Below are 27,411 nucleotides of genomic sequence, written 5' to 3'. Positions count from 1 at the left end.
ACTTAAAAATGGCCAACCTCCAGTTTGAAGTAATGGCCTAGCTCCTACAGATCAGATTTGTGATATTCATGGCTTCCACAGTCTAGGCACAGAGGCAACATGTCATACACATGAAATAGGCATACAAATGCACCAAGAACTGTTCTCAAGGAAGCTGATTCTTCATCCTGTTTAGCTCAGGGTTAGTTTAAGCCCTGAAGTATAAGGGATTGTATCCCCACCACATCTTGTGTTTAGTATGTGCTTGTTTTCCTCATGTTTTCTATTGTAAGTCTTGTTATCTGTGCACGTCTCAGTCTGTTTAGTGGGCTCCGGTACAGCAGTGCTACCATCTGGAGGAATTTACAATCGACACATAACATTCCTAGGAACTATCCAGGCCAATGCCAAGAAAATAACAACCAAAATTGTGAGATTGCTCAGGATTGTTCAAGTCTCTCCTTGGCCAGAAAGAAAATGACTGACTTCTTGTCGCAGAAAGATCCTGCTAACTAGAAATACCTTGAATCTGTTTGTATGAGCCGCTGTTTCACATTCCCAGTGTTTCCGCTAATTCAAACTGAACGACACAAAACATTGGAAAAAATGTAGCAAAGGGAGTGATCTTGTACAAGCGGCAGAATAGAGCACATGACTTAAAAGCCATTTTGCATCTCACATCTTGCAATTCTATAACTCGCCTGTTTTCAGGTGAAAGAGGAATTCTTACCAGTCTGTGGGATCCTTTTCTCCATCTGCACCACTGCTGGGCACCTGAATTGTGTGGATAAAGAGACCCTGAAACTCACCCTTTTTTGTAAAATCAAACTCAGTTGTCTAGTGTTTTCACTCACCCAGTTTTGTCGAGAGCAAGAGTGTCCAGTTGAATGGACATGAAAGTTTGCATTGTTTCAGCTGAGCTCTCTCATGCTCCAGGCCTCCACCTCCAACTCATCATGCAGCACCCCACAGGAGAAATGTCAGCCGGTGACAACATTTAAAAAAAACACTGCATACATCTCCTGTCTTCCTCAAAGGCCTCTAGTAAAAGCCAGACAGACTCTTCTCCTTTGCAGGAAAGAACAAGAGAAAACATAACAGAAACTGTAATTACTCATCAGCTAAAAAGGAAGGTGATGCTCTCTCCACCCTCACATACAAAATGACTGCCTGTAGGCAGCAGGCCTTTGTCATACCAAGATTTAAAGGACTAGCTAGGAGAAAAATGCCCATCTCCAGTTGTCCTGCAAAGAGCCTGAGCGTACTTTCATTTATATTTGTTACATGCAAGCATAAGGGCATTCACCTCTGCAGAGTTTCTAGGTAAAATGTAGTGTTTTGCACTCTGGACCTGCATGCTGAGGACCATCTAGGCCCCCAGGGCCTCCTCTCGGTGGGCTCTTTGGTTATTGTAAGCTGCTTTGAATCTTTTGAATAGGGCAGGATATAAATCAAATAAATAAAGAGGCCTGTGGAGGCAGGCACAGGCAACATACACAATTGTGACCACTTCCAGTGGAGGGCAGCTCTTCGTGGGACTGCTCAAATTAGTAACTGCTCAAGCACGAGGGAGCAACTCCACTGGTACCTGTGTGGTGTGAACTGCGAGGCATGTGGGACCACACAGAGGGCTGTATGGGGGGTTGAGGGTGGGCAAGGTGTATGGCCATGCGTGGGAGAAGCAAACTTGGCAGGGGAGTTTGGGGTATGCGGATGCTGAACTGTGCATGGGCCCGTGCACAGCTACATGCTGCGGGGCATAGATCGTGGAGCTGTGCTCAGCACTTGTGAGATGGGAATGGTACAGGATCATTGCAATTCACAATACTTAGCCAAATGGCTCCTAGCCTGGGCCCTGGCAAGGTGGGAAAGAATCAAGGACTGACTCTGGCCTGGCTGAGAGAAAGATGGGAAAACCCAGCGCACACAGCAGGTGTAGCCTCGCCAGCACCTACCACAGGACTCAAAGGCGGCATACCCCTGCACTGGGCTCCTGGGTTTTGAGACCCAGGCACCTTCCTCTGCCTGGAGAGCATCCCCCCACACGCATCTGCTGAGCCACCATGCAGTCCTCCCGCCCTGACACTTGTGACACGCACTCAACCCTCCCCTTCCCAACATGTCCCCCTGCACAGGCATATCCATTTCACTTTATCCCAAGGTAATTTTAATGTGTGTTAATGCAATCATTTTTTTGTTTAACTGAATACGCTGATTAAAACACAGTCCACTGACAGAGAGGCTTCTTCCTATTTGATTTATTGTCTGAAATCATTGCAATAAATGTTGTATTTTTACCAAGTACGCGAGGACACACAGGCCATAGACCAAAACAATGGGTATGGGAAGTAGCAGTTCAACTGCACTCACACAAAGCTGACATCCCTGGCAACAACCCATGCTCCCCAAAGTCATAAGTGAGTTTTAACTTTTTCAGGCTCTCTTCAGGTTGTCCAGTTTGCTCCCCACCCTGCCTCATCCTACTGAGCTTCTTTGTGTTAATACTTGCGGCAGGGTTTATCAAGGGGAATAATACCGCAGTTAACACGGTGTAATTCAGATCAACTAACTGTAGCAGTGCAATTACTGACAATGTGTCATGTAAAAGGGAAAAGAATGTTTTCAAGGACAGAAATCAATAAAATTGATCCTTACTCTTGTCATGGAAACACACGCAGCATACTTTTGGGTCAGGTCAGCAGAAGCTTTTATTCAAAAGAAACTACAGCTGTAGGGGGGACTCCAAAGTGACATGGATCTCCCAAGCACTTGGAAGGGGTTCCCTCCCAAGAGCAAAATCAGGAGGCTTATATACTTTTTAATAGTCGCTTACAACTCATGTGATCATATAGTGAAATTAGCTAGAAAAGCAGCTATAAACATTACTTCATTACTTCTTTGCTGTTATCAGGATGAGAACTATGGAGGAGACAAGGGAGAAATAACACTCCCTGCCTGCACCTGAAAATCAGAGTTGTACATACTTTTTGCTATCTTCAAGGCCGCAGTGAGCAAAGCAGTTGCAGAGGAGTTACAAAGAACAAACACTTTCCCTTATCTGTTCTACTGTCCAGAGCCAGCAATTCTCCACAAAGCGGTTATGTCATCTTATAACTCAAATGATCAAAGTTTAAGGCATTTATTTTTTTCTGATTCCACACACTGATATTTAGAGTGACACAAAAATGAATAGGGGCATATGGGAAAGGCTCTGGGGAGTGCTATTATTAATTACTGACCCAAATAGAATGATAAAGTCAGCAAGATACAAGACGTGCCTCATTTTATTTATATATTAAAAAAGAAAAAGCACTTGGTTTTTCTCCCCGGGTGCCTCTACATGTTCACTTTGCTGCAGAGTAGACTAATTAGCTCCACAGCAATGCAACACAGTCTACACGTGTGCTGGTATTAGGGTACAGTAAACTCTGATAGTACTGTGGGGGACAGTACTATCTTACGGCAATCATTATGTTCAATCAAATCCATGTCTAGATGGGTACTGCGGGCATTAACTCCTGCCTGACCCTCAGGCCCCACCCATCCCCTCTGCCACCCTATTCCCCCACTCAAAGCCCAGAGGGCTAACCCTCCTTGCCCCCTGCCAGCCTGGGGCTTTTCCGTCCTGGCTCAAAGTGCTGCTGCCCTGGATGGATGTGGAGACACTGCACCCAGGAGCAGTTGACTCTGGCTGAAACTGCTCCAGAGTTTATTCCTTTGCCTTAATTTCACGTGTAGATGTACCCTCTGTGCAGTTTCCCGAGTCTCCTGCAAATAAAGGGGGTATTAAGTCCTAAAAAGAGTCGGAGGATTCTTCCTTAATGCTGAATGTTAGGGCAAGTTAAATGCAGGGGCTATTACCAGCTCCTTCTATATATTATATGAAAGCACTGTTTTGCATTTAAGATGTATATGTGTGAACTCTATTTTATACCTGGAAAAGGATTCTTCTCCAAACAGTTTTAATTTCAACGCTGGCATATGAAAAAATTGAGACAGTCTTGCCACTCACTAGATCCGCAGATAAATAATACAAAGTCCCCTCCAGTACATCTCTCACCTTTCAGAACACATTTCCTACAAAGGGGGGAAAAGATTAAATATTTATTCTATGATGAAAACTGAAATAGAAACCGATTCAGGACATTTTACTGAACATAAATAATACTTTATCATTTGATCTCCTCTTGGTAAACACATCAGTCAAACAAAGCAGTCTATTCTGGATTTCAAGACATCAATGTTCTGTCGTCTTGTTTTGGTTTTTCCCTAGACTCCCTAGCTGGAGCAACCTGCAAAAAGGTTTATGTACCACTCAAAACGTCAAAAGATGAATTCAGGCTGGAACTGGTGCAGAGAAGGGGAACTGGGATGATCAAGGGAATGGAGAATATATATTTTGAGAGAAGACTAGAAGTGCTTGACTTGTTTAGCCTACCAGACTAAAAGGCTGAATCGGATATGAGGACTGTTTATAGAAACAGGGAGAAAAAACATCACAGAGGGAAAAGATTTACCTAGTGGCAAGAACAAATGGGAATAAAACATTTAGACTATTCAATTTTTCTATTCTATTCTATGCAGGGTGTTGTAGCAGGGTCATCACAATGCATCTGCATGCCTCAGGATCTGCTCCCAGTTCCTAAACTCTGGGACCAGGGCTTCTTAAGTATCCTCGGGCATCACACACTTTGTGGGAGAAGGCTAATAAAGATTTTAGATCCTGATGTTTTTGTAGTGGTATTGTACACCACTGCTCCCTGGTTCATTCCTATGATGCTCCAGGGAATGTGAGAAAAAAAAGTTTGTTTCATAGACTAATTGTGTACGGGCTTTGGGAACAAACAAAAAAACCCCGACTTCCTTCAGTCAGGGAAGGAAGCAGATACTCACTCAGCAAAATAGTAGTGAGAATAATCACACTTATAAAAGGAAGTAGGCAGTAAAGCTGTGGAGCGAAGGGAAGTTATTAAAAGTAGCTGCACACCAAGTAAAGGGCAGTCTTTATAAACATACTTAATTATGGAAAGGAATAAACCCACACAAAAGGGAAGTGAGCCATTACCACCTGTGGAGCACAAAGAGGTTAGTTGAGTGAGCAGGTTTAGCTGTGATTTGCTCTAAAACCATTGCCTGGTTTTCATCACCCTCTGGGACACAAGGAAGACCCTCTTGGCACTGTGTTAAATCCACCTTTCCTCCATGTGTACTGAAGCTTGGCTGCAAACCCTGACCCAGGATCCAACTTGCCACTGAAAACCACCCTTCCTGCTCAGCATGTACAAACTAGAAGCACAGTGCATCCTGCTCACTCATCATCTCTTGTATGCAAAAGTCCCACTGCATTGTGCACTTATTCAACACAGTCACCGAGTGTTAAATCCCTTGGTGGAGGTTGTCCAGTATGCTCATAACTGTATTACAGCAGTGGAGGCATTGCAAGCAGGTGAAATGGATAACTCTACATTGAATACATTGTTTTGTGGCTTTCTAAGTCACCCAAGTCACTTTTCCAGTAAGCTCAAGTCTGGAAACTTGGCCCGCTGAGCAGCATACCGAAGACGTCAATGAGCACTGCATTTTCTGCTTTGGATAACTGGTGTTTATTCATGGCACAGAAAGGTAAAGCAGTGGTTGGACAGGCCTTTGTATCATGGATTTGCATAGGGCCCTCCGAGACTGATGAGCTGCAAAGCCTGTGTCACTCAGTAGATAATATGGGGCATGATGTGGAGTAACATGCGTGCCCACTCCTGAAAACCAGGCTTCATAGCAGAACTGGACCGAGTGCCAAACTCCCACTAGCTCCTGGTCTAGCTTTCCAAGTGCTATATGCCCTTATGTACAAGCACAAGCAAAGAGACAGTCCCCACCCCAAACAGCATAAAAGAAGAGTGACAACAGATGGATGGAAACACATCAGTGGAGGAAAAGGAAACAATGAGACAAACTTCATCAGCTTGCTAAATAGGGATCTCAACATACTAGCAGTCTTATTTGTTCTCAAGCTTTTGGACAACTTGCCACTACCCAGTTCCTCTCCCCTGCTGAATTCTGCTCCTCAAGCAGCCTACACTTCTGCATTAGCAATATACTGACACCTGGCCCAAATGATCAAACCAGAGTACCTCTGAGCCTCAGTCTGCTATTGCTGAAGTACCTAAGTAGAGAGTTAAGAGATTGACTTCAGGCAGCCAAATTAGAAGGGTTTTATCTACTTTTTAAGTTTGACCACATGATGTGAAATGCCTGGTTTTGTCAGTGGATTGAGGCAGCAGAAGTATGCACAATGCACATGATTTGAAAGATGGAGGAAGGGAAATTTCTGTGCAGGCTAATTTCTCTGAATAGGTATGGAAACAGTTTGATAATAGGATCAATGGATTCAAGGAGTAGTGTTGAAAAGTATGACGCACACAGGAAAAATAAAACTCCATATAGCTTTAGGGACTTTGTTTGTTCTTCTCAGTGCTTCTTGTTCTCAAGAGAAAATGCCCTTGCCATATGTAGATAAACAGTTTGCGTCTCATTTTTGGGAAGCTCTGGTTACTCCTCTGAATTTATCATAAATCTCAGCATTTGCCTTTTCCCTATGTTCCTCTCTGGGATGATTTTGATATAAGCAATTTCCTCTTCACACTTTTGCAGAACTACTCACTCAAACACTGGATTGGTGTCCTAGAGTTAAAGAAATCTCAGAAAGTTACATGGGATGATCATTCCCCATTTAGTGCAAGAATTTGCTTTGCTGTATATTCTTAAGTGCTCCAGTCTAATCTCTATACCTAGAAGTACTGCCTACAATATAGCCTTCATTGCCGAGATGGAAAAAATAGTCCAGAGTTTGGAGCCCTAGGCTGAAACTCAAGACTTAGGTTTAATTCAGTGCTCTGCCACAGACTCTCCATTTGGCCACAGGCAGGTCATTTAACTGTTGTGTACATTAGGCCTTCCTCTGTAAAATGGGGTTAAGACTGCCCCACCTTCCAAAGGGGTGTTCAGCTTTGGAGGTGTTCAGAGTAAAGCAATAGAGGAGAAGAGGTGATCCTGCTCAGTCTAAGTCTCTCGCCCAGCATTTCAGTGCCTTGTCCATCTACTCCAAATTTCTCTTTTTCCTCTTAGTGCCTTAAATGAAACTGGCAGCATGAACTTCATATCAGAACACTGCTTGGACTCTGTCTTATGGATCATTACGTTATGCATGGTAGTAACACCAGCATCATGTGTCCCCATAACACCTTACGAAGGAAAACCAAAAATCACAATCCCCATTTTATAGATGGGCTGACAGGAATATGGAAAAAAGAGAAATATCCTGAGCACATGACAGATAAAATCAAAAGGTAGCAGCCAGGATGTGCTGGGTGAGTCTGTCTTGTTTGATGCTTGTAGCTTCTTTAAATATAAGATCTTGGAAGATGTGGAGCCATCATTTTCTCTATAGAAAAGCCATGCAAATCTCAAAACAGAGATGTCAATACATGTTATAATTCTACTCGGGAAACTGCTGCTTCCTGCAGTCAGGGCCTTGCAATGTGCCTGTTTGGCTGTCTCATGAGAATAGCTACACAAAAAAGACTCCTCACACGTGCAGCCCCTTTTGTTGCCAGTGCACTCTGCTAATGTTGCCTTATTGATGCAAAAGGGGCCTTACGCTGCAGGTCTCAGCATGCAACTTCTTTGTTAATGATCCTAGAGACTGTCAGTCAGAGAGCAAAACCAAGCATTTAAAACATCACAGCAGTCTGGGGACCCCATTTTATTCTTGGCTCCATCACTGACTTCTGTGGGACAGGTGCATTCTGTTTCCAGCTGCACTGTCACTTCTAGATAGATATCTTCCCTTCCCCCACTTTTCTATAAAATAAGACTATTCTGCTACTAAAGTGGAAGCTACCCTCATTAATGGGAAGGCTCTCAGAGAAAAAGCACCATAGCACCAGTGTGCTACTTCATAACCACTGGGGATCTGCACTGATGTTTCAGTTCTCTGGAATCATTAGATTGGGAGCACTAGCAAACCATCAAGGATTATTGAGGGAGCATTTTTTCTTGGATGGCAATTACCTTTTATTCCTCTGTCTAGTCCCTCATGAACATGATGCATCTTACTTTCTATTCTAGAGTTCCAGGACTGCACCTCATACTCCTAGCAGCCCCCAATATATATACACACACACACACACACACACACACACACACACACACACACACACACACACACACACACACACACACTTTAAGCCCTCTTTTCCCTGTTGAAACAGGTGCAAAAGCCTCACTGTAGATAGGAATTAAGCCTGTAAGTTTTCAGGCCACGCTCCGCTCTGCACCAGTTTGGCAGCGTCTCCTGCAAAGCACACAGCTCCACCCTGTGATTCCTGCAGCAGTGGAGTCATGTCACGTTACAATGGCTTTGGGTGCAATGTAGAATCAGCTATGGGAAATTATGAGAAGATACATCAGGGCGTTAGGTTGCACGTGGGCTCAAATTTCCTTGTACCTGTGTGCAAGTGTACTAATTTCTGTTTATAAACCTCATCCTAGTTGATTCTATTCTGTCAGAATAGACTAAACCAGTTTGATCTTGCCATAATTAACGCTTGGTCTACTACTGATGGCCCTCCAACTATTAAAATGTTTGTTAATACACAACATCTCCAGTTGCAATGCATTCCTGCTACTTTTGACAGGAGGTAACACACAAAAAACACAGGGGGAAGATAGGGGAGTGGAAACATGACGAACAATATGAGTTTAAATACAGTGTCCGACTAAACATCACCAGGCCTTGTCCTGTAGGATTCTCATTCCAGAGCACAGTACCCTGGATCATAGATAAACAGAAAATAAAAAGGGAACCAAAAGTTACATATCAGAAAAAGCATTAGTTAACCCCGAGTTTTTTCTCTGAGCAACAGTCTCCACAAAGAAATGCTTGTAGTTTTTCACAAGAGCCACATAAAAGGACAAAGCATATAAAAAAAGTGAACCTTGAGATACAAGCCTGCAACTTGCCCCACGGAGAAAGGGTCCAGATAGCATCATAGTTCCTCCCCCGCCCCCGCAATCTCCAGTCTTGAATATCTGAGACACTGCCTGGGCTTTGAACATTTTCTTACAGGCATGGAAGCCATAAGATGATTGATACTTGCTGATTATCCATCTGCCTTTGTATTTTGTACTGTAGCCCATCCCTGCAATATCTGAGCATTTTCCCCATAAAAATCAAAAGCAACAAGGCTCCTAGGAAAGACTGTACGCTCTCAGGATCACCTGTCTTTTGGGGGTAAAATAAATGCAAAGGTTAAGGGGACCCCCTTTTTTTTTTTTAATTCTCTTATTTTACTTTGTTTTGTTTCAGCTGCCTTGTTTGGGGTAAAAGGACTGGTGGGGCACAGTGAGTTGAACACGATATTGGATAGTAAAGGTTGAATGCAATATTGAATTCCAAAAGGTATCAGTCTACCTGAAAAGGACCTTAAAAAAAAAAAAAGCAGGTTGTATAGCATTTGCCAACTACTGTCAGACTCTAGCTTTGCCTCCTTTGCGAGTTCCTGCCCTCCAAAAACATGGGGTGATTTGCAATAGAAGCAGAGATCAAAACTCAACTTTTAGTGCAGCAGGAGATAAAGGGGTGAAATGTGACCAGACCTCCTCTGCTTTGCTTGAGGGTCTCAGAAGTCGAGCACCTGGTGCACATTAATAAAGCAACAGTCCGCTGTTTACATCAAAGCTGCAGTCAAGAATTGACTCTCTTCCTTTTAGCATGACAACTTGACACATGTTGAATGGTAGGAGAGAATTAGTGTCTCTCAAAAGGACTCTAGGTATGACAACCAGAAATTAATCTGTACGTCTTGGGTATCTTGCTTAATAGCAGCACAGTGCGAGTGGCATTAACAAGTTATACTGCTGGAGCATACATACCTGGGGGATTAGCATTTATTTCAAATCTGTCATTTTCAAGACAAAACTGAAAGGTAACAAATTATACTTGATCTCCTTGTCAAAATCATATGAGGCCATTCCTGGGGATCCCCCAGAGACAGTAAGTTCTGAAGGAGATTGCAATACATAGCAATTGCAGTTGACATTATTCCTACTAAACCCCCCCTCCCCCCAAGGATTCTACAACCCTGCCAAAATGGCCTTCGCTAGAGAGAGGAGCTCAGGTAATTAAGTGTGTTTCTACCAACCAGGCAGGAAGAAGTGAGGTCTTCAAAATTACCTAAAACAGAGTTTGGGCAAGCTGTCAGGATTCCTCTTGCAAAACCAAAGCAGGACTCTTTTCCTTCCAGTGTTAGGACCTCAAGATGACCAGAATAACACGCTTTCAGGCCTTCAGTGGTGAAACATACTCCTACTCGAACACAACACCGCACCTAGGAGGAGTAAGTGTTCCTTGGAAGTTTCACATGCAAGTACTAAACCACTCCATTAAAACTGAAAGCAGATGAATGCAGTTTGCATCTCTCAGTGAGGTGCAAACTGTTAGAGGTAGGATCCTGAACAAGCAGAGTAGGGCTGTTCCCATGCTTCACTTGCAAAGCTCCACCCCTGCACTGCTTCTCTTGCATGAGGTGAAAGAATCCCAACACCAGCAGCAGTAGCAGGACACCAGACCACAGGATTGGGGTAAGGTGTTCTGGCAGACCCTCTCAGCTAGGGATTACCCTGGGCTATAATAAATGTGTGGCAGCAGAGCCATTAAGGCATTTTGCTACAGATTTAGAAGTACAAGTGCAAGTCTTGCTTTGGGCTGAGACAAAGCTGCATCCATTTGACCCAGGTCTGAGAGGCTGCCTGGTCATCAGTTAGGGGAAGCCAAGGTGATCAGGCATGATGCTGGCCACAGCCCTCTCGTGACACTGCATACAGACACCAGCATACCTTACTCGACATAGCCCAAGCAGTCACCTCAGGCTGGGCTGAACTTCAATCCTTATACTCACTTCTACATCCAGGAGACTTCTGCCCATGGAGCATCCATCTTCCATGCATTTTCAGTCAGTTGTGATATCGCTTCACATGAAACCTACAGCTGTACTTGAGAAGTAAGTAATTACATACCTGTTTTTAATTTGGTATTTCTGTTTGAGGATATTAGCACACACCTGAAGTCCAGGGAATAGTGCAGTCCTTCAGTACCTGAAGCCTTATAAAAATTTTAAGACAAAGAGTACTGCCTATAGGACTCATCAAAAAACTAAATTCGAGCTCCAAGCACACACCTCCCAGGGAAACGTTTTCAGGGACAAGAATGATCAGGATTAATTTGAGGAAAGGACAAGGAAGAATCAGATGTAGCCACCTTTACAAGTAGCTAGAGAGGAAGACGGACTACGCACAGGTCTTCAGAGCCCTGGGTTTTAGTCCCAGTTCTGCCAGACTCGCCATCAGCAGAAGGTGAGCAGCTTTTCTTCCACCAAGCTACACAGATTTGGAGGGGTGATCTTTACATGACAATATTGAGGGAGGCACACAAAATTGGATACTAGCTAAAATGCTGGCCCACCATTGATCCTCAGAACAATACTCTGCAGACTTCTGGAGAGAAAGAGAGAGAGAGAGAAATCAGAGTGGCAGTAACAGTCAGCTCTGCTGCCAAAAAACAATATCTGCTTGAATGGTAATTTAAAACAAGATTGAAATAGAACTGCAGGTAGAGCCAGTCCAAAACCAAAAGTGTCTACAAGCTGCCACCCTGTGGCGATAACTGGGAGCAGACCATCTCAGCGAGGATAGAAAATTGCACTCGTAAGTGAATGGCCTGAGCTGTACAGCATTACCAAATCTTTTTCCAAAGTTATATTGGTTTCCAAAAAACCCAGCTCTTGATTATATGAATTTCACCTTAGATTCCAAAATGTTATAACTTCCATGGAACCAGAGAGAAACTTGGATGCAATGCGAGTGCACCTGAAATAGCCAAAAAGCTGAAAGGTGGGTGTGAAGGGGGTGGAAACAGATTGGCATGGTGGTTCTGAGTACCTGAAGTTGCCTTTTGGGGGGGTAAGAGGAAGAGAAAAACAAAAACAAATACAAATAATTTACACAAGTATAACATTTGAAGCTAAATATAACACATTATTGGTTTGTGTGTTAATGCTGAGTGTACATGACAGGAACAGAATCTTGTATTACTCAATTCCATAAATACCAAGAAAAACCCAACAGACACACAGTTAAGAATATTGGGCATTACTCTGGAAGAAGGAAAAACCCAAATATTTCAGCTAAGGAGGAATTTCAAAGTTTCTATCAGTTTTGTAATAGAAAAAGCATTATTGAATAAGCCAAAAAACTCTGTATTTGTTGATTTCAAAGGCTAAACAATTCCTGCCAAACTCACTCCTCCTGGAAAAGTTGTTCATCTCTTCAGTATTACTCTTGAATGAGTGTAAATTACTTTACCAAATAATTGTAACGCAAGGAATTTTTAAACTAGCTACAAGTATTTCTACACATAGGTAAATTCTTAGCTTTTCTCTCCCTTCTGTCAAAACCCTTCCAACCCTCCTTGTTACACCCTCAACGCCACTTCTCCAATATAAAGTTAACACACACACAAGTCTTACAAGGACAAAGATCAAACATTTTATTCCTTGAGCTCCAGTGTTGTGACTGTAGCAGCATTTCAGAAACCACATTTTCTGCAATGTTAAATATATGTTCTCTTTTAAAAAAAAAAAAAAGTACTTTGTAAAATTCCAAGAAAGGCAGAAATGCAGTTTTAAAAACTGCAGCTATCAACTTAAAACAAAAAAATATTTAACACTCATCTCCCTTAAAAAAAAATATGTGCGTTTGTTGCAGACAAAGCAGCAATACATGTGTTTCACATACAAAGTTTAAAATTCAGCAGAAAGTTGTTGGCAGAACAAACCAGCACTCTCAGTTCTCCTAAATGAGATGCTACTCTACATAACTTTGGTGAAGATGCTTTAGCCTGGAGATCCAGCAGTTCAAGCTGGAGTAAACAAGAGCTACATTATGATTCCTGCAATAAAAGGAAAACTAGGCAAGGCTTTAAGATGTTCCCTTTCCACACTTAAACTATTGATCTGCTTTTGATTATAAAAACACAGAAGATTACACAGGGTTAGTCCTAAATTTTCAAGTGCTTGACACCCACGTACTCTCAACAACTTCAGTTCTGTGTAAAAGCTCACCTTGTCCCCATTATAGCAGTCAGATTTTCAAGGGTAATTAATACACTTGACATGCAAACTCTCAGGAGTTTTAATAAATTATACCAATGCCTAAAGAGTAACAGAACTATCTGAAAACATGGTCCAAGTCCCAGTACTGAACTAGGTAAATCTGGCTGCCTGGGACCTCACTGCATCCCGAGACTGTTGGGGAGTGTTACCAAAAAATGAACCCCATTCACTCACACCCAGGCCTGCAGATTTGCAGTCAACAGCTGAGGCCCAGAGTGCATGAATTAACACTCGGGCTCTTGTCTACTCCATAAATTTGCAGGTCTGAGCACATTACAAGGAGGTGTGGTTTATTCCTCAGTGACTTATTCAGACCCTCGCTGAAGGCAGTACAGACTGATCCCTGATGTCTTATCTTTCAGCACTTAGTCAATAGAAGCTTTGCCACTAACCCTAAAGATTGCAGGATCAACCTAAACTGGCCAGGCCAAAGTCATCAGCAGGATTCAAGCTAAGAAGTTGAAAGGAACAAAAACCCATGTAACTAACTATTCAAAATAATGCAGGTCAGTTCAGTATTTAAGCAGTGGAGTTCCAGACGCTGAAGAGTTCACACTAAAGACGGGTATATTACCTGGTCTTACTCTACAGCTATAATTTTCCTGCTTACTTAGCATCAAATATAGCCAAGCAGTCCCATTTTAAAGTAATGCTTTGAAAAAGGGAGGCTAAAACAAGATATGATATGTGCAGCTCCAGGTTACTGTCTCAAGTGACTTTCCAGAATAAGTACAACCTATTAGAAATTTCTTCCCCTGCCTCCCACTCCTCCTCCCCGTTCCCAATAGGTGCCAGTTCTTCACTTTCCCAGTCCAGAAGCAATTTCCTGTTGGCTTCCGATCTGCAACATTAATGTGAAACTTTAGGATATGTGGCCAGAAGAAAATCCAGTTTCCCCCGACACTGGCATATTCTCTCTTCAGGGGTAACAGCTATACCACAAAGCTGAATAGGGATTAATACACCCTCTCCAAGTATCACCACCTCATTTAAAAGGACTTGAACAGTTAAACCATCCATATACATCTGGGGAAAAAAATCCCAACCACTTATTCTGACATGATCCTTGCTACAAGCCATCATTTCACACAACTGGAAGATCTACAGAGAAATGCCTTTGGATTACTGGAATCAAGATGGGGGAGAGGGGGAGACTAACTGCTTTTATACCATCTTTGAAACAGAACCGTAATAAAAAGTTTCAAAGTTTACAAATCCCAGATTCTTATCAAATGCTATGAACTGAAGGCAGTGCCTCTTGAAAGCGACTCATCCATTAAATAACTCTCTTCCAATGAATAAAGTTAATGTTAACAAATTTTTCATTGCCACAACAGTGTGAGGACCTTAAGAACCTGAGATTTGATTTCCAGAAAGTTGGCTATTTCTACATGTTGGCAGGCTTACCTCTAATAGAAATAAACTATTTATATGACAGTTTCCCCTGTCATTCATGATGCAACCCCTAGCTTATTCTTGCATCATTTAAGAATTTGGAATGAAACTTCCAAAGTTGCCAAACCTGCCCCCTCCCTCCCCCCCAAATACCCCTTTTCTACCAAATTTTGAGAGGAAACTGGGTTTTCCAAATCCTTTCAAAACTTCAGCATAAAACTCTTTACAAGCTCACATGCTAAGCACCTAGTCTTAGGAGACAACTATGAAACATTTCAAGTGCTGCATAATGGCAGTAACCTGGAGATGGCACGTTATTCACTCTATGATGCTAAATAATAATAATTAAAGCTTGTCAAAAACCTGCATTTATAATTTTAAAAATCCTTTTCAGTTGGGGAAGGAACAATTTCTACAAGGTGCATATAAATTCCCTTTTCAAGGGAATGTATGGGGATTTAATTTCTCCAAATACTGGTCTACCAACTAATTAGCTGTGATTTAGTGTCATGTGAGATTACATGAAAGCCAGTGCCTAGTGCAGTATTTGCCTGCCAGTTTCTCTCAAATACCTTAATTGAAATGCATCAAATATGTGGCGATTGTTCATTTAAAAAAAAAAGTTACTTGTATTTTATATAAAAATATCACACCAAAAATATTAAAAAGCATGTTACACATGGTAAACTTTACCTTTTCCATATGAGCAAGAAAACCAGAAGTAACTGGTATAAAAGATACATGACAAACTTAAATATGAGGTTAGAGGGACACCCAGCTCCAATTTCATGTATTAATTAGAGCAGTTCCAAGTGCTATGCCTTCTCCCAGACTGTCTGTCAACTTGTGGCTTTAAATCACACTTCCCTCTTTCCCTTAAAAGGACTCTCATGTTGCCATTCAAAAGATCCACACAAACCACAGGAGAAAGGAGGAAATTACTAGAATTGCCTACTGCAAAAAAACAAAAAAAAAGGGGAAAAAAAGCAAACTAAAAAAGTTGCAGCATTATCACTCCTTCATTTTGCGTGTTAATTTTTGTTAGCAAGTAAAAAAAAAGTCCAGATAAAACAAGGATTTCTCAATTGATGTTCCATTGAAGAGTGTAACTATTAAGTTGCATGTATTTGCCTACCAAAGGAAAGAAAAAAAAAAAAAAAGAAATCCTTCAAGTAGTTTATAATGAAGCTAACCACCTCATCTAGCCAGATGGCTAGCCAGCAATGAACTATCTGTAGTTCAGCAAACCTGCTCCTCAGGCACTCAAAAGTTTCCCTCCTCTGCAGTATATTGCACTGAATTTAGAGAACTTTTGACCAAGTGTTGCTTTTAAAATTCAGCCACTCTATTCGCATCATTGGTCAGTTTGAACTAGGAAAAACAAACACACAAAAATAAATGGTTTTTCCTAGCCTCAAGCACAGGAGCTACACTTTGTAAACAACTGAGTAGACATGACGATGAGGTATGGCAACTGAGCGGAGATGAGTCATCCACAAATCCAGCTTGCAAAAAAGCCTACAAAAAGGACCAAGGGATAAAATGTCCTTTTTTGAATGCACAGAGTCTTCTACGAAGCACAGACTAAAGCAGAGGATTTCATAGCAGCAAGCAAAAAGCCAAAAGGAAACAAAAAAACAAAAATCCCAAGAGCACTTGAAGCTTTGGGATTTTTCTTAGGGCACTTCAATTGGACTTCAGCAAGCCACTGCTTTTTGCTTCAATTTTAAAAGATTGCGATTTGCAGTTCTCCTAGTTAAGGCTTTCATTTTTTCCAAGGCCTTTCATCTTTGTGTGTTGTCAATATGCTCCTTTTACCACTCAACCCAAGCTGCTTTATGAAACTGTAAACAGATGCTCTGCTCTGGCGTACATGTGTGTGGGAGCAACTTTATCAACGTGAAAGATAAAGCTGGAACTAGTTGTGTGGACAGTTATTCACGTAAGCAGGATCAGGGCCTTCTCAGGAAATAAGTCCATGAATAAATAAGGAAGTGATAAAGCCTTAGAATGCTGTAAGTGTACTTATAAGCAAAATTGTTAAGCATTTTCTAAAAATACTCATCCTTACGGTAGAAATCTTAAGATGTCAACAACTAGCTAAAAAACATGGAATAGATGAAGATTCTTCCCAAGAAGAGCCGGTAATTTTGGCCACCCAACTTGAGGGGTCTCAAGCAGGCACCAAAAAATAGGAGGCATCACAGAACCCAAATTAAAACACTGGCTGCTGTTTTGGGCTCAATGCTGCCAATAATAAAGCCATTCTGGTTTAAAAAAAAAAAAAAATTAAGAAGCTTTGGCATTTTTCCTTACATGTTACAATGAAAGAATTCAGCCCTTTTTTAAAACAGCTCCGCCACAAGCTGTGGTCTCATTAATAAAACCACAAGTTCTTATGTAGAAAAATAAAGGATAAACATTTTCCATCTATTCTATATTAAAGTTTTATATAAAAATTTGATGTGACAGGATATTTACTTTCTTAGCAACAAAAAGTTAATGTGCTATTTCTTGGCCCCGCCCCCCAAACAGTCTAAGCTCGATGGTGAGGTGGTAACCTTGCATCTTAGACTTTGTTCAGAGGGAAAGAAACCCCATTTGTTAGCAATTTTACGTTTTCAAAAATAAAATTATAAATATATATTTATATTACAAAAAGTTTCTGGATAATTTGATTCTAGAAACACGGGAGCCAAATTTCTCCAGTGACTACTTCATCCCTCCCTTTGAGAGAGAGAGAGAGAGAGAAAAAAGTGAAATTCAATTGTGAATCCACCAGAATTTGGCATGTTCAAAAGAGGAGAGAATCATGGAGCTTCTATATAAAAGACTTGTGAAGCTTGGGTTCACTCCCGTCAAGTCCTTCAGTAGGGGGTTCTCTTTTCCAGCTTGTGCTTGGTAATGAAGTACTTGAAGAATTCATACACTGACCACGCGATGGCGGTAGAAGGCATCTGGTAAATGACACGAGCCTGCACTCCTCTGAAATACGCTGGGATACCACCAAGCTGATACACAGTCCTGAAGGCATTTACCATTCCCGAGAGGTGTCCACTGATGTTTAGTGAACTCAGTGCCATGTTTTCCTGAGTGTTTAGCAATGTCTTGCAAACATCGAGGGGGGTGGTGGCAGCAGCAGCCACTGCCCCAGCAATGGCACCAGAGAGAATGTGCGAGCGGGGGTTATACTCTCGACGAGGGTTGATTTTCTCCTGCATGATTTCGTACACGATGAAATGAATAGCTTGGAAGGGCACATTCATGGTGAGCTGTGTGGTATAACTCCGGTAAAAGGCACCAAACCCTTCCGTCCTGTGCACTGTCCTGATGCAGTCCAAAACAGATTTGTAAGGAGAGTTGTACATCTGCATCCGCTGCTTCACCACTGGTTCAGCAAGAGGCCATTGGAGGGTGTGAACACCAAATGGGCAACACCAGATGGGAGGCAGAGGTACCCAATGGGACAAGAGACAAACCAATTGGACACAAGTTAGAGTAATTCAGGACATCCCAACCCACCCAACCATGCTGTATTTCTTGCCTAATCTAAAACCTTCATTCACTGCCAGCATTCATGCAATTCAAAATAGTTTTACAGAGAGGTGACATTGTTCTCATTTTAGGAAGGAGTGAGGGAGGACAAGGTTTACAAAGCTGACCCTGCCGTTTGAAGTCCAGAGCAATGCTTCTGTTCACTTCAGTGCAAACATCGTTGAGTCATAAGCAACCCGAATCCAGGTCTATTCCAAGTAAGTATCAGGACTGAGACTAGAACCTATAAACGTATGGCTTCTAATCCCAGGTTCTAGACCGTCAAAGTGGTGGCTGCTCTTCACATCATAATTTTCAATCCCACTGTTTAAGTGGTGGATTTTTTTTCCCCCTCGCACGTTTCAAGTCTTGAAATCCTCCAAATTCTCAGAGAATTTCTCTCCTAAAAGATTTCATAAGTAAAATGTGATGCTATAAAAATCTCCCTCACTTCCACTGCTGTATCTTTTAAGTGCATTTAAGAATCACTTTGTACTCCTCTCTCATCGCTATCCGAACAGAAACAGATAGAGGGATGAGTAAAAAATAAAAATGCTGGTTTAGCTGACCTAGATTATTTCCCAGAATACCTGGGAAAGCATCAGCGTTTGTGGAAGGCTCAGGATGCTTTTTTTTCCCTGCTTCAATTCCAATTTAAGGATTCTACCAGTTTTGTGTAGAATATACAGGTTTCCTTCGCTTTATGCGGGTTCTGTATGTGCGAACTCGCTCTTATGCGATGACCCTTTTTGCACTGAAGATTTGTTATGTGCAAGGTAAATTCACTCTTAAGCAATCAGTGTGGTGGAAGCCCGCAGTCATCTGCTTTGTGCGGTGCATTGTGGGAGCGATGCGCACCAAAATACAGTCTCCTATGTGGATGGGTACTCCTCACTTGTTGTCTGCAATGTGTTTCTGTAGTTGCCATTATGGCTTCTAAGTGTCTCGCATTATGCCATTATGGCTTCTAAGTGTCCCGCTACCTTATCTCCTACCCCGCTCTCTGGTTCATCAATAAAGCGCAAGGGAACTTCACTAACACCCTTCACCACCCTCTCCATGTCAACTAAACATTACCACCAGCACTCTGTGCTTTTGTGTACTGTCTGCTGTTGGTGAGTACCAGAACTGTCTTGTAAAAAAGTGGTAGAAATGCGTCTGTGCGGGTCAGTAAAGTCGAAGTCTTGGAACCCACCTCTGTTACATTGTAAAGTGGGTTCCCTTTATGCAAATACAAGTTATGTGCAGTTTTCCAGGAATGCACGTACAGCGTAAAACAAGGGAAACCCGTGTCACAACATGCAATTAGAAGTCAACTGAAGAGTTAGCCAGTAGAAGTGATAGACTTTTCAGGTGTAGCTAGTTTTAAGACACCTTGGCTTACTTTACGAGTGGCAGAAGGAAATACCTAGAAATCTACTTTAAAATGGATAGTCTCTCAAAAGTAATAGCAGGCAATTCCAAAATGTTTTCTGAGAATAAAGAATAGCAACAAGAAAACCCCTATAGTCACTCCAGTGAATTACGTTAGTCGAAGCAAAAGATTTCAAAGTGTAACAACCTGGCAACAGGTTCACCTAAACTCTTTTCAAGTGTAGGGTCTTTTGGATGACCAGAGGAACAATATGAATGTTTAAATAGGGTTTTCATGTGTATTAACAAGATGTTAGGTTTTAGAGCAATACTGTTTAAATATCATTAATGAAGTAACAAAGCCTTTAAGAGCTACCCATGTATAATGCCCTAAAAAATTTCCCCACAATCATATTGCACGTTCTGATTACAGACAGATGTAGACAGCCACTCTATCAAGAGTCACTCTTAGGCTGAATTTCTTCCCTTATATTTGCTAGAGTGTGTTTTAGTACACATTTGTTTTTACATCTTGGACTTTGATTCCCACTTAAATTTTATATGTGAGGACAGCAGTAGATTCAGGGAGAGGGTTTCCTACTTTTAATCAAATAAGTGCAGCAAAGGCAGCGAGAATGTCTTGTTCTTTAACACAGCTGGCTTAAAGGAGCTGTCATTAATAAACATCAGAACAATATGTGCTTGCAATCCACGTGGTCAAGCAGGTCACCTGAAATTGAGTCAAGTCATCTCAACTTTTCCATGTAAGCTTACTGTGGTAGACAATAAGGAGTCTAGTTTATACATTTCAACTAATGTGCTCTATATGAACATGCTTTCTACCCTTATTCCCTACCCCGACTTCAGATGCACTTCCACAAGGACATTACCTTCAGCTGGATTCATTACTGCATCATGGAGTAATGTGGCCATGCTCCCAGCTATGCCTGCAAAACAAGAAAAAAAAAGAAGTGTCCTTCACAGTTCTGTCCTTGACAGGGGACAGAGCCTACCTTAGAACAAAGTTAAACCACAATTTTAAAACAAGTAACACAAAGTTCAGCAACAACTTATGCTCTCTCGAGATTTAAAAAAAAAAAAAAAGAGAAAAGAAAAAAGAAAAAGAGACTGGAAAAGTTTGATAAAATCCTCCGAATCCATCCATAAAATATGCTTGGAGCAATCTTCTGCAACTTAGTATGTCTATTACTGGATCTCAGAGTTTGGTCAGCCTGGGTACTGCATCCCTCCTCATCTCCCAAAACATTTTTAAGCTTCATCCATACTAACGGTTACATCAGTTTAACTAAATCAGCATAAAATATCAGATCCAAACTGATAAAATTGGTTGAATGCACCTATAAGTCAGGGTTGGCTCAAGCTTAGCATCAATTTTTCAAAGTAAATAAAGTATTTCTCCATCATAGTTAGTATCTTTCGTTCATCCTTAAGCACTAAAGTGAGCATCTCTTCAGTGACAGCCCTCTTCCTTAAGACAGATTTCCACACTCCCCATCCCTGCATCTCTCCATTGCCTGAATGGCATCTCTAATTATTTCTCCTTGCCTGCAACATTTAAGTTTTATTGGCAAAACTATCCCAATCAAAATGTGTTCATTTAAACCAGTCCTCAAGACAATTAAAGCCTTAGTGCGAGCATGATTATACCATGTACAAGTCATGGGGGAACCAGCAATTAATATTGTGATATACACACTTTTATACCAGTCTATAAAACTGCCCAGAGAAGAGGGTTCTGCCTGTATACTCAAATGAACATGGTCAAAAGCCACCTGGTGCAAACAACACCTTGTGCCCAACACAAGAATTTCTACTTCAGGTACTTGTCAGGGACAGGCACCACGTTAAAGGCACTCAAGGAGGCCTGTGCTGGTTTACCCTAGGGTTCTTTTTCAGGAGCAGAGAGAAGGATGAAGAATGTGAAGCAGGTAAGGGATGGGCTGTTAGCTGCAAACTTGTGTGATACCGTTGGCCAGGTGGCTGTTTCCTCCTTGCTGAATAATGTCACTTAAAGTCCTTTTCATTTTTTCATAGCAGGCAAAATACATGGCATGGGCAGGGCCAGCTCCCAGCATGGTGACATTAATTCCGCGTAAAGGCCTCCAGAAGCCCTCGGTGAGTACCATCCTCTTCAGGGCTCCATACACGCTCTTGTACTGGGCTTTGGGATCTGGCTGCAGGCTCTGCATTCTGGTCTGGAGGAGAAAACAGGAGGAATGAGCGTGTCAGTCACCTGGAAAGCGACAGGCACATTGTTCAAGCTCAAGACTGGGAAGGACCCTATAATCCAGCATGTGCTTCCCTGGTTAAAGAGCTGAAGGATTCTATTCCCCAACAGCTGTGCTGGCAGAGGATACAAATAGCCATCACCCTCCAGTTTGTGGAACAATATTAGCATAGGGCAAGAGGCAGAGCTTCTTCATCTCTGCTCGCCATCCAACCAAGCAGCACAGATTCAGACTGAACGCACTTGAGCTGTAGTACATGCCAGTGTTGCAGGCACTCTGGGAGCATGCCACCAGGGGATGCTACAGCCCAAGCTGCTACCTGCTCCCTTTCATCAAAGCTGCAGAAATCCCTTACACTGGCACAGAATACAAGTGTCAGCATTTCTGCCCAAATTACTGGGCAAAGGAATGCAGACTGCTTGGCCTGCCAGGGCTTGCTGCACTATAAAACGTTATATCTCCATACTTTCACAGTGACATCAAAGCTATTATAATATACTCCCAGCACAGCTGTGGAGCCATGGTACTAATTTTTCAGAAGCAAAATATATATATCAGTGCAGTCAACCACGTGCCAAATTGGCCACGTTTCTTCACCATGGACAGTAGCTTGAACAAGAAATGCAGAATCAGGGCTTTCATTTCATTCTGTTGCAATGTACTTCTCATTTTCAACTTTGTCTGAGCCTGACATCCAGTTTACCGAGTCAGTTATAAATCAGAGACTGGTACAAAGTGAATCCTCCAGAAGTGGGGTGGCGTCAGCAATAACCATCCAAGTTTACAGAACCAGAAACAAAACTAGCAAATGTATGTTAGAACTAACCAATTGCCTACTTTTGGAAAAAGCAGAGAGGAAAAGCTGCAAGGGGAAGAAAAAAAAGTCGGCAATCCATTTCTAAGCCAGGAACAGCTCCTGAATTGTGGGCTTGACTGAAGCCTAGTTTATCTAGATGTTAAGAGACTAATATACAATATTCTTTAAGCTGCCTAGGAAAAGAGGATTATACTTTTGCAGTGACCATTTAATGAGACCTTTCTACAGAGGTTCATGAAAAGCTCATTTTCTAACATGACACAAGTCCTCATCTCTTCATCCACACAAAAGTTTCTGCTACTGCAGCTCTCCCCTGACTGATGATATTTAATCTGACAAAGGTAGCACGTTATACATTTTGAACACAATTTATGTCACGGGGCTGCTGAGAAGTGTGTTTAACAAAGAACATTACATGAAAAGTGCTGCAGCTATAGGAAATAAGAATGCTGTTAAGTCAGTCTCACAGAAATCATTAAGTATTACCTAAGCTTTTGTCAAAACAGAACACCCACTTGCAAACATACCCAAGTCATTAAGGCCTCATTCCTTCAAGCACATGGAAAACTATGGATCGGAAGGAGGGGGGGGGGAGGAGGAGGAGTAACAGAGACTAGACTGGGTTAGTCTCTTTGGATAAGGCAGGTCTATAAAATGGATTCTGAAGATGCACAGGGGAAAAAAAAAAAGTCAACTGAATCACTCCATTTTGCCCAAGTCAGTCCTCATGGACACAGGAGACAAGAGTTTTCTAACCTCTCCATGCTCTCCTAGTAACGCTAATTATCTTGATAGCCGGTTCAGAAAGCAAGCATCTCTGAAGTATATTAATGCTTTCTGCCTTAGATATGCAGTCGGACCACTTTGTTTCACAGACCAGGAATACAGCTTCACTTCTACAATGGTTGTATAAATTATATCCTGGTGTGGGTAAGCTTGCGCTCATTTTAGAAACTTTCCTAAAAGCAAATATGGGACTACAGTGTAATGAAACCTGTATGTCTTTGTTTATAAAAAAAAAAAAAAAGTCAGGGCCTCAGGGAATACCTACTGTGAGAAACACTGTAACAGGACTTCACTTGCCACAAGCTGTTATACAGTGGAGTCAGTTGAGACTCAAGTTTGATGGTAGTAAAACCCACCTTGCATTACAGCATTAAGGTCCTGTTTGGTCTAAAAGCTTGAACCAGGTGTGTCTTAGGGGCTAAACTAAAATAAGGAGTGGAAACTTCATTTCTGGCCTGGTTTGGCTTGAAGTAACAGCAAAGCTGTGCTGTCCATCTAATGTGCCCTTCCCTACAGCACCTTCCACGTACAGGTCTGAACACTTTGCAAGTTAACAGATCGTGAAAGTAAACTGATGTACAGTTGTAAAGCATTCCCAAATCCAAGTATCCTGCTCCAACCACAGCAAAACACACTTCCTGAGCATAGTCAGAGACTACAGGTTATTAGATCTGAGCTAAAGATGACATTTTTGGTTAAATTACAGGTTGGACCTCATGAGCTATTATAGACCCTTCAGAAATAGACAACACCTTTATGCTGGTGCACTTAACACCCGACCAAGACTGCAAGCTGTAAATCCGGGACTTCTAACTAAGTTAGTACAGCAAACCCCACTTAGACATAACTATTTATTAAAGAGATAAAAAGCTAATCCAAACAAATTGTTTTATTACAGTAAATCCTCTGAAAACATAGCACAGGAATTACACCCATTAAAGGAGAGAAGCAGATTTGCCAGCCAGCAAATTGCAGTGATTGGGTTTACTAAGAGAAGCCAGTGGTATATGCAAAGCATGCTAATTAACATGCCATAAACAGACAGCAACACCCCTAGAAGAGGAGCAAATGGAAACAGGAGTGGAGGAATTAACAAACCACAATGACACTTCTGGTTTTACTCCTCCCAACATCACTTCTGTTCACCACAGATAGCAGGTGCTTTTGGCCTCTATTGATGCAGCCCTCAAATTATCTCTATCATGTTGAAAGTGAGGCCACATGGCCAAAGCCATACATAGGGTGCAGACAGCAGTGATAATTTTCACCTGATCTGCCCACAAAAGCAGTTCATAGCTGGGATGAAACAAGTGTGCGCAGCTGCAAACAGCTTTAAAAATGTCCAACTGAGTCAAAAATTTGACTACTCATTGCATAAGGTATCAGATAAAGATGCTACAAAATGTAGTGTCTTTTGTAACTTGTGTCTGCAGAGCTGCCAGCCTCTCCTGTTTTCAGAATGGGAAGGGGAAATGGGAGCGGAGGGAGTTCAGTCTGGGGGGGTTTTCAGCTCCCTTGGAGAGCAAGGTGTATTGCAGATCCCCCGCCCCAACCTTCAGTGCCAGGCAGCTTGGCCACACACCCCTCTGGACAGCATTTCCCAGCCAGTCTAGCCCCATGAGCACAGGCATCAATCCCAGTGCTGCCAGCCTGGCCACAGAGCTCCCCGCCATCCCTAAAGGGCTGCCCTGCCCTCTTCCCATGCTGGAGGGGCAGGTGCCTGCCCCCACCCCACCTGCCTTGCCACATAGACAGCTTCCCCCACAGTTGGCAGGCACCTACTCCCCTCATACATCCATCCCCTCCGCACACCCCCGCTACCCCTCCCAGACCTCTGGACAGTCCCCCAGCCCCAACCCTCCAACCTTCCCTCTCCCAACAGCTAGATGCACGTAAGTCTGCCGGGGCTGCTCCCACTTCCCTGCCTGGCTGCATGTCAGACGTGTATATGCGCATGCAGATGCATGTGCACCTGCTGCCTCCAATCACCCTCCCCCAGCTCCCACCAGAGCAGAGCAAAATCCCAGACACTGGTTCAGGTTTAAAAAAAAGCAACAAACAGACCACCTGGACGGAGATTGGAAGGTCCAAAAAGAGGACGTGTCTGGGAAAACCCAGATGTATGGTAACCCTACTTCTGTCTGCACCCTTAGTGCCTGTGGCAGAGCCAGGAACTAAGCTCATATCTCTCTATTAAAGGGCTATCCCTTACTTCTGCATATTTTGTGTGCTCTAGTTTAGAGGGAGGACTAACAACCAAACACTTTCAGAGATTAGGCAGGAAATCCTTGCTGAAGTCAGAGCACATGCTTTTACTATGTAAGTAAACACTGTGCCATGTATGGTCAAACTTAAACTCAACACTTAAGAGGGGGGAAAAGAAGAAGCTTAGAAGTGGCTTGTGACAAAGCATGCTGCAACTTCCCTACTCACTGTTCTAGGACCGGGAAGTCAGCTAATCTGTTGCCTAGTACAAGGTAGCAGCGCTGTTTACAGTCTCCCTCCTCAAGATTAACTGGATGTGGGGGGTGCTAACTTCATTGAGTGGAAAGTCTACATTCCTGAATCAATTCCAAAACAAAGATGTTGGGGAAAGCAAAAAGTGTACAAACAGAAACAGCAGCAGGAACAACAACAACAATATAGGTGGCAATGTATTAGTTGGCCCCAGAGGATTCAGTGAAGGGGTAATAACCTAAGCATAGTGAAAGGCACACAATCTTCCCCATCTTTAGTTAAATTGTAGTATTAGTCCAAGTCCCCTTAACAAGCAGCAGTGCACTTATTCTAGTTTCAAGCCAATCACTGCCCTCAAATCTGAGAACACAATGCTCCCTCCCCACTCCCCACCTGCAGGCTGTATTACTGTGTCCAGGAAAAACACAGACACCAATATTAAGAGGTAGTGCAGGGAAGAAGGAAAAAACAAATCTATAAAAGTGGCAAAACAGCCAGCAGGTCTCTTTTAGCCCACGTGCCACCACTAATCTGACGCAACAAGTCACCTGAGGAGACTACATTCCAGGGGACCTGGCATTTCATTTCAGCTTTTCAACATATGTGCTGAGCAAAGTCACAAATGGCACAAGTGTATAAAAGTTAAGAGCTTAATCCTTCCCATGAAGGGCAGACAACCCAAACTGTCCCAGGGGGGCTAGCACACAACTGCCACTAGGTAAGCACTTGTAGGACCACAGGCATGCACTAGGTCCCAGACTTAAAGTGTTCAGTCTTTCCAAAGACAGACAGACAGATAAATTTAAAAAAAAAAGAAAGCTTTAAGAAGTAAGAGAGAAGGGCTAAACTGGTAAAATGGACTATTTTACAAATTAGCTTTAAGTTTAAGGCAGGGGCAGGCAAAATAGGGCCCGTGGGCCAAATTTGGCCCGCCAAACCATTCTATCCAGGCTGTAGGGCCCCTAAAAAATTTAGAAAAAATTAATGTTTATCTGCTCCTGGCTGCCTGTCAAAGATGACAGGAGACAGGGGCAGTAGGACCCAGAGGGGAGGCAGCAGGAGACACCAACAAAGCTGGCCTGGCCCTGCCCTACCTCCAACCGGAAGCCTCTGCCTGCCCTGGCTTTCACTGCTTTGCTGCACATCTGCTTCGACACCATGTGGCCCCCAGGCTGCGTTGCCAGACCGTGGAAGCATGGGGCCCATGCTGGCAGGGCCAGGAGAGTGTGTGCGTGCGCAACGAGTCAGAGAGAGAAAGTCCAGTCCCGCAAGCACGCCCCACCATACATGCAGACCCCCACTACCCTCCCCCCACACACTGCTCCCAACAAAACCCATACCCACCCACACCCCACATATCTACACACATACGCTCCCTCACCCCACACACCTTTCCCTCCCCACAGCCCCCCACAAACCTATACCCACTCCCCATAACCTGCCCACAATATACAGGAGTAAGACTTAATTTTAAGCTATTGTGCAATCACCTCTGTGTACACTGCAAAAATGCATGTCAACCAGGACAAAAATATATATATTTTTTAATCAAATTAATGAATGTTGTACATGTTCGATTTTTAGAATATAAATTTGGTATTTTTCTGTTTCCAAG

At 42.6% G+C, this 27,411-nt stretch overlaps 1 protein-coding gene across 2 annotated transcripts in view; it reads right to left on the bottom strand.

The window, feature by feature from the left end:
* Nucleotides 1-2,662: 2,662 nt before the first annotated feature.
* The window catches only part of SLC25A37 (solute carrier family 25 member 37), a 35,480-nt gene continuing 10,731 nt past the window's right edge, over nt 2,663-27,411 (bottom strand). The window contains exons 2-4 of one of the 2 annotated variants that reach the window (XM_006263903.4): nt 21,475-21,703; nt 20,378-20,434; nt 2,663-17,988 (exon numbers count right to left, since the gene is read on the bottom strand). In XM_006263903.4, coding sequence (XP_006263965.2) covers nt 17,468-17,988; nt 20,378-20,434; nt 21,475-21,703 — 807 coding nt within the window. In that variant the 3' untranslated portion in view covers nt 2,663-17,467. Of the gene's footprint in view, nt 17,989-20,377; nt 20,435-21,386; nt 21,704-27,411 lie in introns of those variants that run through there. The other variant, XM_019482457.2, reaches the window with a different exon arrangement.

This window comes from Alligator mississippiensis, chromosome 7 (genome assembly GCF_030867095.1).
Source record: "Alligator mississippiensis isolate rAllMis1 chromosome 7, rAllMis1, whole genome shotgun sequence".
NCBI classification, from domain to species: Eukaryota; Metazoa; Chordata; order Crocodylia; family Alligatoridae; genus Alligator; species Alligator mississippiensis.
This window is presented reverse-complemented; position numbering and strand designations above follow the sequence as displayed.